The following is a 19,587-nucleotide window of genomic DNA, read 5'->3' on the forward strand; positions in this document are numbered from 1 at the left end:
GACGTTTCAAAAACTCGTCTCGGACCGACCCAACGTCGAGGAGATAATAAATTAACCGATTCATAAGCGGCAACGTTTCATATATCACCCGTGAATATAATTCTCAATATACGAAGTTAGACTCTGTCAAAAAAAGAGGGCGGGGGCCGCCACGCGGTGAAGCGCTCGGGCGGGCGGCCGCGGACAGCTCCTCGTGAACGATCACGTCTCTTATCTCTCGGCGATCGCTCGAAGGCACACAGCATTAAATGTAGTCAGTACGGCGATCGAGCGCGTCCGCGGGCGGTGTAGTCGTCGGCCGCGGACGCGCACGGGTCGGGCCGGCGCCGGCCGCTCTAGAAGACTGGCGGCGCGGCTAGGCGGGCGTCAGCGTGAGCGTGACGGTGGCGCGGCGGGTCGCACGACGTCGCACCGGCAGGAACACGAGCGCCGGCAACAGACTCAGCGCACCGCCCGCTTCCTCCAGCACGAACGGCTGCATGGTCAGAGGTGCTCGCGGCGCTCGGGGCACTGCCAGCAGAGCACCTGCACCACCATGTGTCGCTCTCACGTGTGCCTCCAGTGCCGCAAACCCTTCGGCGCGGAACTCGCAGCGTGAACACGAGTACGCGTCCATCTCGCCATCCATCTCTCCTCCAATTTCACCACTTTCGCTCGGTTCTTCAGTTGTGACCTCTCCCTCTGGCTCAACGTTTTCTGCTTGTTCGTTTGCACGTTGTATGTGTGCTCGTTCGTGAGCAAACAGGAAAGCTAATACCTCCGTGGTGAAGGGACAGTAAGCGCAGGCGTAGGGCTTGTCACGAGCAAGTAAGTCTAGAGGACGCGGAGGCATCGGTGGCGGTGGAGGCGGTCGCGTAGGTGGCGCATGTTCTGCGAGTAGATGGGCCCGCAACGCCCTCGGCCCACGGAAACGACGCGAGCACAACGGACAGGGTTCGGCCGGTGACGCATTGGCTGGTGAGGGCGGTGCAGGGATACCGTGGGTGTTGTGCTTGTGAACTCGTAAAAAGTACTTGCTGCATAACTCTTTATGGCAAATATCGCAGGTCACGCCGCCTAGTTGCGTTCCACTTTCTAATGAAATACCATGCATACGTTGCATATGAGTTCGCATAAAATATTTATTGCATAGTTCTTTATTGCAAATTTCACAAAAACTGGAACCAGCTCCTCCAGATCGTCGTTCATCCTGGGGTGGTGGTGAAGAAGAAGGTGGTCGTGGGGTTTCGTTCGGCTCCTCAGCGAGCCGTTCTGCTGCGAGCTCGTTTAGTTGTGATATCATAGTCTGCAACTTTCGCAGTTCTTCGCTCGCGGAGCCGGGAGACGCCCCTCCACGCTCCTCTACGATCAAATTCAACGGGCTTGTTTGCCCTTCTCGCAATACTGCCTCAAACTCGTCTCGATCTTCTCGTTCCCTTTTTACTTCGAGTGGTTCTTCGGAATCGTAAGGTGGTGGAATTGAAAGCACTCTCGGTGGTGTTGGTGCAGATGGCGAAGATGAATGTGTTGTAGCGGCTGGTGGAGTCACCGCCGCCGGTGATCGTTCCGCAATGGGTGACCGATGTACAGGAACACCGTGCCTCCGTTCGCGATGTGTTCTCAAAAAATATTTGTTACAATACTCCTTGCAACATATTTCGCAAAAGGCTTCTGGGTTTGTCACTCCAAGTCGCCGCAGAACATCAGGTTGGAAGGCAGCCTCGCGAGCGCGCCTCGCAGAGTCTGGTGAGAGTCGCCGCGGTGTGCCCCCAGAGTCTTCGTCAGAAGAACGTCGTGGAGGCGAGGGCTGCACTTGGGGTGGTAGACCAGGATGGGGCTGCTGCTCACCATCGTAGATGCCATGTTTGTTAGCTCGATGGGTTTTCAGGAAATATTTATTGCAGAATTCCTTGCAGCAGAGATCACAGTAGGCCTCTGGGTTGAATATGCGCGGAGGATCATGGCGCGGCAGTAGACGGAACGCGGCGAGAGGATCGAAAGCGGGCAGGGTTAGCTCTCCGAATGCAAACGCGCTCTTGTAGATATCGGCCATCTTGGTGTGGAGATCTAACGGCGGAGGATGCGCGCGCGCCGGCGCTGCTTGCTTGCGACGCTTGCGGCCGGGGCTGCCGCCGCCTTCGCCTTCGCCACCAGTGGCGCCTCCGCCCCCGCTCGCACAGTCGCGCTCGCGCTTTACCGCCGGCGCCACCGACATCGCGTCACCGCCGCATCTGAAATTGAAATTGAAGTCCAGTTAGATTTAATAAATACATATCTATTTACACTTAACGGTTTCTGGTACAATGCATAAAAAACATAATGGAGTATATGCATAAACTCGATACAATAGATACATTAAAAAAAAACAATCAACAATAGTGCAGATAAAACCCGCCATTTTTCGCTGTGAACCTTTATTATATTATATTTTATCTTCAAATATTAATTTTAGATATAACAGAGAAGTTGACGTTAATTTCCGTGTAAAATGTACAGAGTAGTACATTATATTTAGTTATTACAGTAGTAATATAATAAATATATTTTATTCACGACTTCAAAAATCTGGCTTCACTTTGAGAAAAATAATAATAGTACTTTCTGAGCTTGATATTTTAATAGTGATTTTTGATTACATTTATACATAGCGCTAAAACCCTTTTATGATCGCCAGATTTGTTGACAGTTGGTGAATAAAGTCGTCATAAGATTATATTTAGTACTATTATATAGTACTATATTCAAGCTATTTATTGGTAATCATTAAATGTATTTAAAACCTTTTCTTCCCCATATTTTTTTATATAGTAAGTAAACGGACGACATATGGGCGACCTGATGGTAAGTGGTCACTAACGCCCATAGACTTTGGCATTGTAAGAAATGTTAACCATCACTTTCATCTTCAATGCGCCACCAACCTTGGGAACCAAGATTTTATGTCCCTTGTATGTATGCCTGTAATTACACCGACTCACTCACCCTTCAAACCGGAAAACAACAATACCAAGTACTGCTGTTTTGCGGTAGAATATCTGATGAATTGGTGGTTATACCCAGAGACTTGCAAAAAGCCCTACCACCAGTATCCAACTCGTTCAGTATTCGAGCTGGTAGGTATTGAGAATTTCTAGGCAGTAACTCAATAACTTTGTTATTGAACTCTCCGCGACTCTAGACTTGGTCTGCAGCCTTATAAGGTATTTACTAGATCATCGAGGCAGTTACCTTTTTTGATATAAACATACTGACGCAAACACACACACACAAAAAATCGCAATATTTTTTTATAATAGTTTAGTATTAATAGTATTATTGAAAATGTCACTATTATGTATAAATATATACTAATATTATAAAGAGGTAAAGTTTGCGAGGTTGTAAGAGGTAATCTGGATCACGGTAGCATGCGAAAGCGATCCCGTGGCGCTCCTCGTAAGGGTACCTGCTAGTTTTTTAGTGGGTATTCCAATGTTTCGATCGCACTCAGCGTCTTGGACACCGGCGAGCCCCACATACCCCCCCACTGTTCCCGTGGGGGAAAAGCGTAACGCGTTTTTCCAGCGTTAAAAAAATTAAAATAAAGGTAATCTCTGGATCTACTAAACTGATTTTGAAAATTCTTTTACCAATAGAAAGCCACATCATTTATGAGTGTCATAGGCTATATATTATACCCGAAAAATTAAAAGACTTTTTCGCGGTAGTGGGATTTGCAAAGTAAGTCGGAGAAAAAGCAGTAGAACGAAAAGGTTTCTTACGAACGCTTAACGATGAGAGGTATATGATTGAGTTCTAGATAAACGTTATAGAGCTTAATAATGCCTACGAAAAAGTTAGCGACAGCATCATTCTAACTTTTTATATTTAAGTAAAAAAAAGTAGTTTTTATTAAATAAAAAAAAAATTAAATCGTTAGGTGATGTTTATTAGTCATATTATCAACAATTATGAATTATTATCAAAATAAGTAAACCTATCGTCTCAAGTGTTTAAAACAAAAGACCTTTCTCTTTTACTGCATATAATTTGGACCAATGATTAAAGAGATAATACGACATAAGTATGGAACCGCAACCGTGTCGTAATCTATTGAATGATATTTATATTAGACGGACATTTTCATATACAACACGTCAATCTATTTAAAAACAAATTGCTTTATTACCAAGAAAATTTTATATAGATAAAATTCATTTTTTGCAGTTTGTTTTATCGTTGCATAGTTTAAGAGATCATTTAAACAATCAAATACGCGAGTCAATGTTATTAATGATCGGCCAATCGATTACAAGTAAAAATATTTATCGCCCAACGAAGTGGGCGCGGGTCAGCTAGTGTTTATAGATATTGATTAAAAATATTTAATGAATTTAGATGACACAATTTGAAGCTGATATTAGAAATTTGAAAAGTATAGCAAAATATATAAGGCATAATACTTTATGTATTATGTACACACAAAATAACTAATATTTTAGATATGACAGCTTGTCCCGACTTTATGAATATGGTTTTATTTTTATTTAAATTAATTACTACGCGAGATTTTGTTTAAATTTTTTTTAATCATACAAATGTTTTAATTTTACGCCCTCATCCGGCCAGCTGACCTCATCCGCCCGTAATGTATCATATAAAAACCCGCAGCATTATTTACTTTAAATGACTATTTCACTTTATTATATACTATTGGTTCGAACACGTGAATCTTAACTGATGATCGTGGGTTCAAACCCGGGCAAGCACCACTGAATTTTCATGTGCTTAATTTGTGCATATAATTCATCTCGTGCTTGATGATGAAGGAAAACATCGTGAGGAAACCTGCATGTGTCTAATTTCATTGCTATTATGCCACATGTCTATTCTACCAACTCGCACTGGAGCAGCGTGGTTGAATAAGCTCCAAACCTTCTCCTCAAAGGGAGAGGAGACCTTAGCCCAGCAGTGGGACATTAACAGGGTGTTACTGTACGGTATATACTTTTGTTAGTCAATAGCACGGATAGCTAACCCGTACCGACTTCTTACTAGTAAAATTTTTAGCCAGTTTTCCTCGTTAAACATGAAATGTCCAAATTTTTTTTTTTTTTGCATTTGATAAGAATGAAACAAACCAATATTTTCAAAGTATCAGATTTCTAGACGCAGACGTTAAATAATCTCTATTGTGGACTTATAAATATCTTAATTAAATAAATTCATTTCCATATATAATAAATATTGTAATCTATCATTGAAACATAATTATTTTTGTTATCATTTAAATTAATAAAAAAATATATTAAATTATCGATACTCGTCATTCGTGAAATAAAAACAATTAAATATCGAATAAAGTAACGAAACGAGAACTATGGCTTTAGACATGAACCATGTAATTCAAGGTCTAAATTTTTATTATCCTATGATGTTAAAACCAAATTATTCTATAGATACGCGCATTCATCCGGGCAGCTAACGCTTATGAATACATCATATAAGAAACAATATGTACATATTTTTTTAATTTATATGATATTGAGCGTTTCGTTTTTTTTATGGGCCGCACTGCTATATGCGTTTAACTCAGAAAACTTTTTATGAAATAAGAATTTTTAATTATCATTAATTTCGAACAATTTTATATTAGCGCTTGTATTTAATATTGTAGTGTAATGTGTGTGTATTGCTATGTTATTTATTATCTGTTAATCAATTAGAATATTTGAAATGCTAAAATTTAAGATTATTTATCACCTTAAATGACATTATTCAAGGGCTTAAAATGGTCATTTGAAAATATATTTTTTATCCTACATCTACCGAGCTAGTGGTCGAAATGTAGATTCTATCCAGAAGAACCGGTAAGAAACTGAATCTATACATCCTAATTGAAAATTAACGAATACTAATTTCGCGCTTTTCTATGATCTTGATAGATAAATAACACTTGTATTCAAATTGATCTATTACGGTAATGATACAATATTTTTAATTATAGCAACTCTTTTGATTGTAAATTATCGCATAGCATATGAATAAAATGGTCAATTTCCACGACACCATGTTTATTTAATATTAAAAATAGATTCCAATAAGAATAATCACCTCTCATCACTTCTGAAGTCAATTTCGTCTTTCATTTGTTCACACACTATCTTATCACCATCATCGAAATAACATTACACAAAAAAACAGTTTTTTTTTTTTAAACAAATCAATTATGTTCGATTTTCAAATTGACAAATAATAGCGTCGAACGTATTTCGGAATTCAAATATTTCATGGCACGTGCTACCGTATGCGCGTGCGCCCAAAACTGTTGTATTTTAAGTAAAAACTCGAGCGATGTACTTTTTTTGTGGAAAATGGCAAAAATCTCACCCCACCCGTGCACCCCTACGGTTCGATAGTTTGATCAGGGGCCGGTGCATTACATTAAGCAGGGGCTACATGGCGTACTAATAATATTAAGCAGAAATTACGAAAACTAAAGCTTAAAATGTACTCAACATAAAATAAATACTGTAAAATATTTTATTCAATTAAACTGTAACAAATAATCAAATTTGAAATAAATATGTTTACTTTTAAGATTATTTTTCTGTAGTATTACAAAATTATAAATATATGTTTTTTTTCTTTATAAAGTTATTTCGAACACTATACAGTATTAACTTCACTGTTTATCAGTGATAAAATAAACTGTATTATCGTATTGCTTCCATAACGCAATAAAATTTATCTATAAAATCAATCAACCCCATAGAAGCCGACTCTTACAGCAAACAATACGCGATGCTTTCCTAAAATTTGGAAACACTATCAAAAGGGCGCGGCGCCTCTGTAAACATCGCTCTCCCTTTCCAACTACCGGTCATGCCCTATCACCGTCCCCCTTACACATCCCATAACCTCGATAGACCACCGTCTCGCTCCCACAATTATGATTAAGAGTAATGGAGTAATAAATTTAAGTTCAACTTTCTTCGGAAATATTTTTTTTTCAACATTTTTCTGTTAACGAAATATACGAAGGAAGTTGCGTATTATTATTTGCCTTATAAACAAACTGCGGCAAGCCCGTTGGCGCCTTTTTTTCATTAGCCCTGTTTTTTTTTCCGCGCAAGTAAAAAGTTTAATATTAACTTCAAAAACAAGTTTAATTACTTCGCGAAATGTTTATATCAATAGCGTTATTTGATTTTCTTTTTAAACGTGTATTTTTTATACATACGTATAATACGTTAAATAAATTAAGATTTTTTATCTGTACGTAAATAAATCAGAAAAGGTTGTATTTGGTTTTTACGAGATTTCAAAATTGTTTTAACATTTTATACCATTTTGAAATCAATTGATTAATGTGTGCGTGTATGTGTTTTATAATAATAATAATAATAATGTCCTCCGTACCGAGATTAGCTAACTACGCAGGAGATATTATAGTGCTAACACAGGTGCACTCTTTATTCTCAAACTCTCATAATCCGATGGGATGGCAATCCGACACGACAGGAAAGAAATCAGGCGCAGGACCAACGGCTTTACGTACTTTCCGAGGCACGGGTGTGTACATACACACTTCCAACTTCCAGACTCCGGGCTGCTACTGAGAATTTTCTGACAGAAAAAACCATAAACTTTTTATTAACCGACCTGGGAATTGGGTTATTAACTGAACTGGGAACCGGGGTCTCCGGGTCTGCGGCCTTACCTCAAGCTACTAGACCAACGAGACAGTTATTACATACGCATAATACGCATTAATATTATTAATACGAAGATGTTTGTTTTTTTTTGTTATGGTTTCACATCTTAACAACTCAACCGATCAAAATGAAATTTTGCATAAATTTTACTTTTTTTTTAAATGTATAGGCTAGCGCTTGACTGTTCTAACACCTGATGGAAAGTGAGATACAGTCTAAGGTGGAGCGCGCTTGCCTAGTAGATGCCTATTCACTCTAGACTTGAAGGTCCCATATTGTAGGTGGTGGGGAAAACGGAGGTCGGGAGAGTATTCCAGACCTTGGCGGTGCGTATCAGAAATGAGGAAGCAAATCGTTTCGCACGTGTCTTAAATACGTCAACTACGTACGGTTGCAGATCTTTTCGATGCCTCGCAGTTCTGGGGTAAAAAGGTGACGAGGGATCAGAATAAATAGATAAAAGATTAAATAGATAACAGGACAAAAGACTAACAATTAATCTTACCAATTTTTCTTGTAACTTTATTATTTCAATATCAAATTATCAATTCAAGGAATGAAAGCTTAGCTTTGAATCTATACAAATAATAAATAAAATTATCAGTCTATGGCTATTTGCGTGTTACCATCACAAAAAAAAACCTTTTTTATTTTAACCAGCAGTGATTAAAACAAAAAAATATAAAACATTTTGTATAATGTAAAATTAAGAATGTCTTACTTTTCTTTCTTGCTGATAATAAACATAAGATACATGGCAATTTCTAGCGCCTTATTAATGTTAGGATTTTTTTTCCCTCTTAATTTATCCCATAACCACACACAACACTCTGACAATAATAAAATAAATCAATTAAACGTTATATTTTTAATATATAAACTTATGTTTTAATATAAAGTATGCCTATTAAACTTGCTTTCCAATTAACGGCAGAAGGAAATTATATGTCAATAATGTAATATATAATGTAACTTAATCTATGGAAATAATAGAATTGAATTTAATTTTATTGTCTTATTAGCATTAACAAAAATTAAGTAAATAACGAAAGGATGGTAGTTAACACTATGATATATAACGAGCTATTTTGTGATGAACGATTTGGAGATTTGGTTGCTTTACTTGGTCGGGTTTTGGGTAAACTTGTCTAGGTCCACCTACTCATCTAATATTCTACCGCATAACACCAGTATTTAACATTGTTGTGTTCCAGTTTGAACAGTGAGTGAGGCAGTACAGCTCCAGGCTTAAAGGACATAGCATCTCAGCTTCCAATGTTAGTGACACCTTAGATATTTAAGTAGCTAATGCCTATGGGCGTTGATGGCCATTTAGATGGCCCCTCATTTGCCCTCCCTTACCTATTTCATAAAAAAAAACAATAAGACCTGTCATGTTGGATATTATATAAATACAGTTTGTGTATTGTTTTGTCAAACTTCATAAATAGCTTAATGAAATAATCGCTAGTAAATTCAATAAATAAAACACCGACTAAATTCCAGCCAATTTTCAGGTACTTAATTTGTGTTTATAATTTATCTCTCACTCGGTGCTGAAGCTCGGTGGTGAATGAAAACATCGTGAGAAAACTTGTGAGTGTCTAATATAACTTAATTTCTACCAGATTTGCTTAGTAGAGGTCCAAACCTTCCCTACAAAGGGAGAGGAAGCCTCAGCCCAACAGTGGAACATTAACAGGCAGTTACTTTACTTTTCTTTAGATATCCAATCGAATTAAATATCTTTGCTGATAACATTTATTTTATGATATTATATGAGAGATGGTAACGTCAAAATAATAATCCATAATAATATTATAAAGGCAAAAGTGAGTTTGTTAATTTATTTGTCTGTTTGTTATGCTATCACGTCTTAACGACTCAACCCAGATCCTGAAATGTTGCATATGTTGCAGATACAAAAAAGGATATAGGGTAGCTAACACTTGATGCCCCCCCCCACCCACATATAAAGATATAATCGCAATTAAAAGCAGACTACATAGTGATAGTTTAACTTGACAACAGACGATTTTATCTTCCACAGAAGTAATGGAAAAATTTATACTATATTCTGTTATTTAATTTTGTTTTATGATGAAGAAAAATGACCACAAGACTCGTAATACAACAATAACTTGAATATTATCACAAGTCAAAGTATTACGAGCTTAGCAGTATGAACATTGGATTTTTCAAGTCACCGAAGCTGGCTACAACAAATGCCAAACTGTAAGGGTTAATTTACATGACAAAACGAATATATAAATAAATATGGTATATCATGATAATCTCATGGTCTGCGAGACCTCAGGTCACAATTATGTTAATAAAATAACACCTTTATATACAAACGAATAAACTAAGTTTTTTTTTATATTTTATAATTCATAAGAACAAAAATATTTTTAATTTACTTTCTCATCATTCCTTACCCTGATGAAATAGTTTTCTATACAACGCTATTCCAATAACACGGGTATAATAAAGGTTTACATTTGACATTTACAAGGCCCCGCGGACTACATAAATGTCACTCGGTGGACGCCATTTTGTTTACAACAGATACAATTTGTAAAACAATGTGTATTACAGTTTTTACAAAGGTATTTTTTGTTCGTATATAATAAATACGATAAAATTTTCCGGTTATAAAAAAATTGGAAACATTTTTGGCAAGGTTCGAAGTTTTTTTGGTATCGTTTATATATAATGTGATTTCATAAAATCGACATTATTCCTATAATAATTACAACAACGAATTGTTATCATGACTGACCATAAACGTATGGCATTAACTAATGAGTCTACAAAGGTAAAATTTTATATAAGTTTATTTTAAATACGCTAAGAAAGGAATGTTGGAAATTTCAACTTTAAATGTGCGTAGAAATGGGATGTGTTTCATGAATTTTACTTGTACAAAATCGGGACAGGCAGCTTCTATAATATAATCGCTGTACGATACTGTACGCGAAACTATTAATGTTTTTAAATAAATTGTTCGTTCTTAAGCCGTGTGTCAGTTCTCAATGCAAGAGTAACTCTGTATGTCTGTTATCTGTCACCAGCCATTATTTTAATTGTATGTACGCGGCAACTAGGAGCAAAGCAAAGCTTATATCATCTAGATTTAGCTGAGAAATAAATACGTAGCTTTCTTAAAAATACTTTATTTTTTCAAACGACAGATATCGAAGACCAAACTTTTTTTATATAAAATAGGGAGGTAGACGAGCATATGGCCTGATGGTAAGTGGTCATCAACGCCCAAAGTCATCAGCATTGTAAGAAATGTTAACCATCGCTTACATCGCCAATGCGCCACCATCCTTGGGAACTAAGATATTATGTCCCTTGTGCATGTAATAAACACTGGATCACTCACCCTTCAAACCGGAACACAACAATTCCAAGTACTGCTGTTTTGCGGTAGAATATCTGATGAGTAGTTGGTACCTACCCAGACGAGCTTGCACAAAGTTCGTTATGAAATAAATAAAATAATTAATTCTTCTCAACTAATTTTTTATTCAAATTTCATCCGTCAATAACCTAACAAAATAAATCGCTTCATAAATTCGCAAAAGCTTATAAACTATTTATACCATACAATTACATAAGCCGAAAACATCCGAGTTTCGACTCGAGTGCTATATTTTTATACAGTCGTTAAGTTTGAAATATCGGGCGGGTGGGGGTGTGGGGGGGGGATTGGTTATAAAATAAAAAGGCCATTTTATAATGGGACCAGCTATGACATGCGGGCGTCGGAAAGTCGGAATGCGTGGAGCGGCTTGCTATAACAAATGTTTCTCGCTTACGTAATATTTTAGGCGGGTTTCTTTCGTTGATTTTCTTTAACGAATTTAAGTAACTTTGTTGTGCGAACTATGAATATTTTTGGATTCGAAATGTTAGTTTTGTAGGTCGTTTGTTTTTAGTGGAATTTAAATTGTAATGGAAAAAAAGTCGAGATGGCCTAGTAAAAAGTCGAAATGGTTAGAACGCGTGAATGTTAATCGATGATCGTGTGTTCAAACCCGGGCAAGCACCACTGAATTTTCATGTGCTTAAATTGTGTTTATATGTTCATCTCGTGCTCGACAGTGAAGGAAAACATCGTGAGGAAACCTACATGTGTCTAATTTCATTGAAATTCTGCCACATGTGTATTCTACCAACCCGCATTGGAGCAGCGTGGTGGAATAAGCTCCAAACCTTCTCCTCAAATGGGAGAGGAGGCCTTAGCCCAGCAGTGGGACATTAACAGGCTGTTACTGGGTAAAATGTCCATAAGTTACGGTTTTTTTTATATCTCCTCAGACGTGTTATCTGATATGTTATGTAGTATAGGTGTTTTTGTTTCAATGGCGTGAAAACGACCCCATCGTCAGTTATTGGTTAATTCTCTTATAATATTATATGTGTACATTATATTGAGGATTTTGGGTGGGAAGAATAAATATTTTTTTATATATAATTGTAGTTTAAATAATATTATCAAAATAGCTTAAACTTAAATAAAATTAAGCTTTCTAAAAATATATTTTAAACATAAATAATAATTAACGACCAAAATCAAAATCGGTTATTACTTTAAATATATAAAAATAATTATGATTAATATTGTAATTTGCATTTTGTTTTTATTTTAAATGACTGTATCTGATAAAGTAAAAATTCCCGTTTTTATTACATATAAAATAAGATAAAAAAAACCTAAAAATTATATTGATATCGGTTTAATAATAATATAGATAGATAAGTATGTCATAAATTATAAAAATAATGACGCGTGCCTCTCCATAACTTCTATAATCGGTATTCGGTACTTATGTCACCGCGTATTTATTTTCAATCAGTCGGGGCGGGAGACGGACACCCCCGCCAGGTGCCTACATTTTATAATTATCATTGTCAATTGTGAACATTTTTAAATCGAGGGCTGATTGTAAAATTTCGAGCCCTCATAACTCGAATATGATAGATGATTTACTTGGTGGTAGGGCTTTGTGCAAATTTGGGTATGTACCACCCACTATCATATATCCTACCGCCTAACAGTAATACTTATTGTTGTGTTCTAGTTTGTAGGGCGAGTGAGTCAGAGTCACTACAGACAAAAGGGACATAACATCTTAGTTCCCAAGTGATTAATAATTCTTTTATGTGTTGTATGGTAGGTGTTGACCACATACCATCAAGTAGTCCATTTGCCAATCTATTGGTTATATATTTAAAAAATAATATCGTTTTGATAAATCACATGTCGACTGATTAGTACGGTGGTCTATATTCATTTTTAGCAGTATAAAGATTAGATAAAAAAGCGAACTACAGATAAAATTGTTCTTTTTTTAAATAAATAATACTTATTTTAGGGAGTGAAACCCATAAATTCTGGCTTTATATCTGGCCAGTAACTATGGGACCAATGATGTAATGCCTGCGCCTGTAATTACACTGGCTGGCAGTTACCATCGAACCGAATAAAAAAACAGCAATAAAATGTTGGGCTGTAAGAAATGATGAGTGGTTGATAGTAACAATCAGCACGTAAATGACGCACTTGTGGGCTTCAAGCTCCTGTTACCGCTGCCTCATTGCGGCATGGTCAAGCTAGTTTATAAAACCGCAGATACTGATGTTCGGGTAAATAAAGTTACCGAGTATTTATCTCAACAAATTCTCAGAAGTAGCCTGGAGTTTGAGAGGCTGACCCATCGGACAGCCAACATATACACATATGTATATATTGACTTGTAATCTATATTATCTATAATAATATCGAAAATGCGAACGTAACTATGTCTGTTGGTTACGCTTTTGGGGCTACTACCACTGAATCGTTTTTGATGAAATTTCGTATGAAGTAGGCTTGAACACCGAGGAAGGACATTTTTTATACCTAATACTCCAACACGAGGGTGAAGTCGCGGGCGAAAACTGGCATATATGTGTATTAAATTTATTAGCCATGACGCAAATTAAGTCGAACAAATTATAATTTAATTGAAAGCATACATGCGATATTTACTTTATTATATACAAGCTAAACATTTGACTTTGTTCCATGTACGTAGATAGAAGACACAAGATAAATATAGGCTACCCCTCTGGAGTCCATTTCCGGTCAATAAAGTACTCTATACGAATCAATAATATCATAAATATGCAACCCATTTAATATAATTTTGGTTAAAATCGATCGAATAATTAAGTTCAGTCAATAATAGTTAAAACGTGTTGTTCGAATTCAATGATTTTTATCATTTAAATTCACCGTGTAATAATATTAACATTGCGGTTTCTATTTTTATTGCGTTTAAGAAACACATTCAACACAAAAAAAACTAACCGCAAACATTTATATCTTATAATAATTTCTAAAACTGTAAAATTATGCTAATAAAGTATTTATAATTTGGCTGTGCAATGTATAATTTTGCTAGTGGCGTGTTTGGTGTTCAATTAATCATATAATATGACTTAAATATGCTTAGCCATTCCAACCCGCATTGGAGCAGCGTGGTGGAATAAGCTCCAAACCTTTTCCTCAAAAAGAGGAGGGGAGGCCTTTAGCCCAGCAGTGGGACATTCACAGGCTGTTACGGAGGTTACGGGATGCTTAGCCATTTCAAATACATTTTATGATAATGTTATAGGTTTTTACTTGGTGGTAGGGCTCTATGCAAGCCCGTCTGGTTAGGTACCATCCACTCATCACATATTCTACTACCAAACAGCAATTTTACATTGTTGTGTTCCGGTTTGAAAAGTGAATGGACCAGTGTGAGTACAGGCACAAGGGACATAACAGCTCCCAATGTTGGTGGCGCATTGATCGGTAAGGAATAGTTAATATTTCTTACATAGCTAAAGTAAGGGCGATGGTGATGTTTACCATTGGCCCATTTGCCCATTTGCCCCTGCAACTTCCTATTTTATAAAAATATAAAGAATTATATACCTTTTAAATTTTGATACCTAATTAAGGTCTATTTTCCATATACCTTGTTATATACATTCATACGATACGATATTTGATGAGTCGGTTTTTGAAACTTAAACTAAAATTTGAATACAAAAAGCTGTAAATACACCGCGATAAAACCCAATCGATGATCGATTTGGTTACTTTTTAATTTTACCTTATCTGTTATTATCTTTAAGGCACAGATAAAAATAAATATTCGGTTGAAAAATCAATACGCGCTAAGCCACTCGTGGCTGTTTCACGTTATTGATATGTGTATGACTGGGGTCGCATTTTATTTAAAGGACGAAATTAATTCTGACGATAACGAAAAACTCACCTTGACATCTTACTGGCTTTTAATTTAATTTTAGTATGAATTTGTATATCACGATTACATTAGACTAACCTTTGAAGATGACGAATTTAACAACTAGTAAAAACTTGCTTGCTATTAAAAGCTGTGTAAACGCTTCCGTAAAACTCTTACTAGCTGTAAAACTAACGCTTATCTCCCAAATTACTGGCTGTCAAACTACGCTTTAATTATTTATGTTGCTAATTTCCTACATAATATATTTGCCTATATATAATTGATATATAATTGATATATATAGGCAATAATATGACAAGTAAAAACCTTAAAAAGCAAATTGAATAGTTTAATGATAAATCAGTAAATTTCCCTCTCAATTAAAAAAAAATAAGATAATTGTCTTCCTGCCATTTGCGAACGTACTTTATAAATAAACTCATATAGATATTAAGCAAACATACTCAATAATTATTAGACATAACTGTTGTTGTTTATTTCATAGTAGAGAGTAGTCAACCGTGGATGACATATTATAGTGCACAAATGTGTGTGGAAACACAGGTGCGTCTCTATTTCTTCACTCATAATCCGATGAGACGACAATCACGAGGACGGACCAACTTTACTCGCTTTCTGAGGCACGGGAGTACCTAACTTCCAGACTCTGCTACTATAAAATCTTCGAAGGAAAACCCAATAACTTTTTATTTATATAAAAGGGCTCAGGATCTGCGGCCTTTATACCTAGACACTAGACCAAAGAGACAATTACTTAATATTAATTACCTTTTGTAGAGGTTAAATAGACTCATACTAGGGAGTTATTTGATAGGCGGTTGAAAAAATAGTAAAGCAGCGTGACTACCGCGAATAGAGAAGTCGAAAAATATAATTTGTTTAATGATGTAACTCCGGAGCTTCTTGCCGGTAATAGAATCTACATTTCGATCCGATGGTAGCCTTACGTTCTATAACAACAATTCAAAAGTACTTGTAAGGCCGTTCATATTTAAAGTACATTTATATCGATTTTAAATGGTATTGCGTGACAAAATTTAATTATCGAAGCAGTGTTGTTTTAACAAATTTATTTCTTGTTCTTCTAAGAAAGCCATAGCGTTTTGATAACGGACTAGTTAATTTCAGGTGAAGCCGTATGAAATAGTCAGATCATTCGTAGAAGTCAATTTTCATGTCTCCAAGGCACAATTCACGAAATTATATCATAAAAGGATGTTTTCTCTTTTTTCTTAGAACATTTATCATCCCCGGGTCACTGAACCCTGTAATAGGGGCTGGCTCATACTCAGCACAAAATTATGTAAATTTAGAAAGTTTAATCTTTTTTAATATATATCTGACCCCATTCCGCGCTTGGCGTTCCTGCTTTCATAATTTTAATCTAGATTTTTTAAGAATTATATTTATTAAGAATATAAATATTTTTATTGTTATACTCATATATAAATACAATCTTATCTGTCTCCGTATCTGTAGGGTTGGTCTATAGGAACTCGATACTCTTCGCGGTGCTCGATCGCGAAATGCGGACAGTGTTATACGACATTAACTATAATATAATTATACGATTTATAGTATACCGCCATATCAAAAACCATTTGAGTTCTAACAGAATAGACCAGCTAAGCCGAATATTTTCTATTTCTATAAATTACCTTGTCTAACTCAATCTTTAAATCGAACTATGGGAACACAAATGAATTCGATTGCAGTACTAACAGATTATAAGACTCAAGAAATTGAGAGTTTATCCGTGTTTCCCAACTTCGTGTTCAGTAATATCTCTTACGCATCCTGTCTTTGAGACTGGCCGCCATGTTTGTTTGATCGAAATACAAGAAGCCATAGAACATTTAGTAAATTCAAGAAAACGTAGTTAAAATATTGAAGAATTTTTAATCCCCTTTATTGCTTTCTTGTACGAATGTAAGCTATTAATAGAAGCCGTATGAATAACAAACTACCGTTTCCAATGTAAAACGATTCTCGAAATCGCATTATGTTTGTATAACAGTTTTAAAACCGAACGGTTCGGGTTTCTTTTGGGAATTTTATTGTTTAGGTAAACAATTGATAATATAATTTACTTTAAATCTCCATATACATAAAACCAGAAGTACATGAAATTCATGCTTGTCATGTCAATAGTCTTAATTTAAGTGGGTGAAACTGGGAAGCGCAACTAGTTTTATCAATATTATTATATAATAAAACCTTCTCCGACGTACTCTGTATCTTCCGCTATAAGTTATATGTATATTGGTTTAGCAGTTTTTTCAGATAGGTGTGACAAAAAACTATCTCCTTATTTATTAATATATAAACTATGTCAACTATCCGGTCGTGATGATATTTATAAAACTATATTAAAATATAAAACAACAAACCAGCTATATATAGAATAATTTAATGTGCCGTCCAATTAACGGTTTAAATTCCCATGTTAGTTTTCGTGACACGCTATAAAACACTCAAAATTAACACGAAAGCCAAAGAACAATCATACATACACATTACACACACATGAAAATCATTGCCCTTCTTCTGTCGCAAACGGGTAATAATATTAACATGAGTATAATTTATTTAAATTGAATTTAATCTTGTAAATTAATTAGGATACAAAAGTGGTTCTGAGAGGCTACCCGAATAATTTTTTTGATTATTACATTATATTATATTTATTATTTTGATTTGGTTTAAATAAAATAAATAATCTATTGGAACTCGATATTTATATACAATAAAAATGAACTGATATAGTAATATTTTTTTCTAATAGAATTGCTACTAATGTAGTATTGTTCGAATTGACTGCCTCATTGGTCAAGTGGCTAGATGTAAAGCCGCAAACCCGGAGGTCCTAGGTTCAATACCCAGGTTGGGCCAATAAAAAGTTATTGAGTTTTTCTGTGAAAATTCTCAATAGCAGCCCCGAGTCTGGAAGTGTTGGTCCTACGCCTGAACTCTTTCCGGTCGTGTCGGATTGCCGTCCAATCGGATTATAAAAGTTAGGAAATAGGAAGTGCGCCTGTGTCTGCGCACAAACATGTGTACTATGTCCTATGTCCAGCGCAGTTGACTAATCTCTCTTAAGATTGGCCGCCGTGACCGAAATCGATCTGGAGGACTATTATGATTATTATTATTGTTCGAATTATATATTTAATATTTTATCTATTATTTATTATCAGACAGCGATAGAAAAATATTAAATTAAAATCAATCAGAATTTTATTTTAAAATGAACTAATTTCAAGAGAAATTAAGATGAGTAAATTTTATATTATATATCTGTCTATCGGACTAAGTTTTTAATGGGTAACTGTTGTTTTTTAGTAACAACATGTCCATTACATGCATATAAGGCTTTTGGGGAAAAGGTTTAGCAGCTTATTATACTACGCTGCACGCTCTTCCACTACGGGTCGGTGGTTACAGACTTTAATCAAACATGCATTTTCTCACGATATTTTCCTTCACCGTCGCTTGCCTGGGTTTGAACTTTGAACCTGCAATCGTCGTTTAAGGTTCATGTATTCTAGGTATTCGACTTACATATTCTAAACATATTATACATAAAGAAATTATTATATTTTCTGAATTTATTTTCGATCCGTCAAATGCTTCAACGGCTTTCAACCACAGTGTGACAGGTATTACAACAGGAAAATACGGTGCAGGAAGCGTTTCTATTTTAAACACAAATTAGGAGAATATTCTCTCAAACAGTTCGTTTACCATTAAATAATTTCATTATTAATGTACAATGTTTTTCTTATCTAATATACTCAGTGAATTATATATGTATGTCTCTATGTAATTTTAATATTAGAAACAAACATAAAATATTACTACGATGATGAAAAGTTTTATGATTGGTATAGTTTCTATGTGAAACTAGGTCTATATATAGCATTCTCGAACGTACGATGACGTCATTTTGTAACATTAATGAACCCACTTCGAGCTCACTTTACGCATTTTATTACATAAAAAAGCCTTTATAACTTGAGAATAGTAGAAAGTCTTGTACATTTTCGCTATTGAAATAATTTATTTCGGCAAATGAATTATAAAATTAGTAATTCGATTTTTTTAACTAAGCGCGTTTCACAGAATTTAACATAGGAATATAGAAAAAGCTTATAGTGCCCTCATAGTGCCTAAAATAGCTAGTTCACGAAATCAATTTGATAAAATATTTTACAGGCGCTATTTTTAATAATTCAAAAGCTAAAATCACTATTATACTGAAAATATATATAAAGGCAGATTAACAAACGACCCTGGTGATGGTAAGTGATCACCACCTTCCACGACAGTGGCATACAATATACGTCTTGTTCCTGTACATACATCGCATTTATTTAAAACGGTAACATTGTCCTAAAATTTACAGGAAAAAGTCTTGTTCTAAATCGCGCTATCGTTAGATTCAAATAATTCTATATAAGTTCTCAACTTATATTGAGAATTCTTCTTCTTACTAACGACGTTTACATAGGAACGATCTTTAGGTCAATCCTCAATATAACCCCACACGTGGGCTTCTATATCTAGATAGGCGCAGTAGGTATTCGCCTTTTAAA

The 19,587-nt window shown here is 35.4% G+C and overlaps 1 protein-coding gene across 1 annotated transcript; it reads right to left on the bottom strand.

Moving 5' to 3' along the window:
- Nucleotides 1-355: 355 nt before the first annotated feature.
- On the bottom strand, nt 356-2,194 carry LOC126777868 (zinc finger protein 219). The gene has a single exon (XM_050501121.1). It carries the CDS (start codon nt 2,192-2,194, stop codon nt 356-358), a length of 1,839 nt encoding a protein of 612 aa, XP_050357078.1.
- Nucleotides 2,195-19,587: the final 17,393 nt, after the last annotated feature.

This window comes from Nymphalis io, chromosome 24, assembly GCF_905147045.1.
Source record: "Nymphalis io chromosome 24, ilAglIoxx1.1, whole genome shotgun sequence".
NCBI lineage: Eukaryota > Metazoa > Arthropoda > Insecta > Lepidoptera > Nymphalidae > Nymphalis > Nymphalis io.

What these genes read in the sequence shown, in the direction of transcription:
- LOC126777868 (XM_050501121.1), bottom strand. Translation starts at nt 2,194, where the DNA reads ATGTCGGTGGCGCCGGCGGTAAAGCGCGAGCGCGACTGTGCGAGCGGG.